The sequence below is a fragment of the Hyposmocoma kahamanoa genome, unplaced genomic scaffold (assembly GCF_003589595.1).
Source record: "Hyposmocoma kahamanoa isolate Upper Pololo Valley unplaced genomic scaffold, ASM358959v1 64, whole genome shotgun sequence".
NCBI lineage: Eukaryota > Metazoa > Arthropoda > Insecta > Lepidoptera > Cosmopterigidae > Hyposmocoma > Hyposmocoma kahamanoa.
Window position 1 is genome coordinate 14,374,027 of NW_020653852.1, and position 2,508 is coordinate 14,376,534.

A 2,508-nucleotide genomic window follows, 5' to 3' on the forward strand; every position below is an offset into this window, starting at 1 on the left:
TCCCTAGTTTCAGACCAGGTGATTGTCTTACAATAGAATACCAAGACCAGAACCATTTAGAAAAGTTAATTTGTTAAATTGATCCTACCGGTATCGAACCCGGGAACTTCTCATCCAGTGCCCACAGTGCAAACCGTTAGGCTATCAAAGTTGTACTATTTGTATTATTATGCATTGTTTGCATGTGAAAGCTACAAATTGCTTAAACTTTAAAAAAAATCCTATTTAATTTGCACTGTCAGTCTGCTTCAATTACCTTCTTTGCTTCTTATGTTGGTATATTTTGTCATTCATCCAACTTTTGATTTTTAATGCATTTTGGCGGTGTAAGATGTTCTCTGTTAATATTTGTCACTTTCTTCTTAAGTTCAAGCTATGTGTCCTGGATAAATTCCTGTATTCTCTCTTTTCTATGCATAGTTCACTCATTGATGTAATCACATATCAAAGCTTTAATATAATGGTCTTTTATCAAGCTTGCATCAGTTCTGGTTTCCTTTCTTTTCTTACCATTTTCTTAACCCGTTCGTTCATAGTACTGAAATTATACTGCGCTGAAAAAGTCACCACTTTTCTATATGCCGTAGTGCTTACATTGATTCAATCTAATTTTTACGGTTTATCACTGACGACGGTTGATTCCTTCAATAGGCATAGTCGTACTGCTCATAGTTCTTGCAAATGTTTCTTGTGCTTGAAAAAGTACGGCTATGACGGTAGTAGGGTATTTGCCGTTGTGAGATAATTATAAAACTAAAATGCGCGATATTGATTGCGCAAGAGAAACGCTTTCCAAAATAAACACTTAGGTACTATTTGATAATAATTATTATAATAACGCACACACTCAACATTGCCCCGCATTAGGGAAACCCTGTGTCGCGGGTGCCATGGACACACATATAGACAACCACAAATTACACCCAAACTCACGAGAGAAATAAATGTAGGCCATACACATATTTCTCCCGAAAAACCTAAAAAAATACTTTCGGGGTTATGGAAGTTCATGCAAACGTTATTTCGGCAAATGTATTTTCGGTCTTCTGTTCGTAACCCCGAGCCGTAGAATGAGTGCAACAATATTTGAAAGTATTACTAACATGTATTAAAAAACATTTTAATAATAACATTAGCATCAAAGCGACTTTGAAATTTTTGTCCTAAATATTTCAAACGCTCGTGTTTCAAACAATTGAAATTGACGTGATGGGTCTCGTTCAGTCTTTTACGTAAGCAATGAGTCGGAAAGAGACAGTTAGCTATTTGAATATTTTGATTGCTTTTGTAATTTATATTTACGATTAATTTAAATATGAATTAAATACTATATATACTACTGCATAAAATAACACTTTTAAATGATAACTATGATAACACAATGTAGTGCTTACTGAAAATATGATATACCATCCTGTTTTTTCACTTTAGTTGAGTAATTTTTACAAGGTTTTACCACACAATACGGCATCATTGACAAGCGCGCTGTCAGTCGAACAAACGAAGACTAAAGCGTGATTGACGCTCTGTATATGATTTTAACGCCCTGTAAGTTAGGACACTTTTTAGCGCGGACCCGACGTCCATTTATTTGTAAGTCAATGTGTTAAATAGTTATTTTAATGTTATAAATTTCTCCCAGGTGCCGTACCTATCCTAACTTTGAACCTACAAGCTGGCTGCGAAGGTGAGATTCCAGACGCGTGGCACCATCAAATGGTATTCGGAGTATCTTCGCGAGGAGTATACCTTTGTAACCCAGTAGAGTGCGTGAGAGAAACAGCACTATGGCCGCGTCTGACTTCACCGTCAGTGTTGTTAGTGAGGACAAGAGATGTGCTAGCGAGGTTTACCAGTACCACGGACTTGAGGCCATTGATGGCTGTTCCGGATAGGCGATTTCATACTTTTAATGTGCTTGGTAAGTTACTAAATTACTTCGTTACATGTAGCTTGGTGAAGTACTTTGTTATAATTATTAATACAAGGATCGAACACTCAGAAAAAATTCCTTCGATCCGGCCGGATTCGAACCGACGTCTTTTAGCTTACCGTTACCGCCAGACGCTATACCAACTAAGCCTCGGAACGAACCAGCGGACCTCATGAATTTTTCTATGTGCTTGCGTCGTGTCTTTGTATTTGGTTTTTGGTTTTTTAACGACTCTTTTAAAGATTTATCACCCAGTTAGTACCTTTACAGCTACCTATTACCACATACCAGCTATTAGCTAGCTAATAATTGAATATCAATTTAATAAAAATTTAAAATTAACACGTACTTGTTAAGTTATGTCACAGGGTGACGAGCGCAGTGGCAGAGCCCTTCAGATCTTTGCGATTTAAAGATGCGTGGGCGTGTTGCTTCCCACCAGGCGCAGGCGTAGGTTAATGTTTGTCCTGTCGCTTGGTATTATGAGGGCGTCTGCAAATTAGACCCGTTAATTTAAAAGAAATTAGAACCGTTTCACTACCTGCCGCATTCCATCGCGTACTAAAAGGTTCGGT

At 37.6% G+C, this 2,508-nt stretch overlaps 1 protein-coding gene across 1 annotated transcript in view; it reads left to right on the top strand.

The window, feature by feature from the left end:
• LOC113231031 overlaps positions 1-2,508 on the top strand; it is a 13,301-nt gene that overhangs the window by 5,666 nt on the left and 5,127 nt on the right. Inside the window, exon 6 of the mRNA XM_026465180.1 lies at positions 1,643-1,921. Coding sequence (XP_026320965.1) covers positions 1,643-1,921 — 279 coding nt within the window. The remainder of the gene's footprint in view (positions 1-1,642; positions 1,922-2,508) is intronic.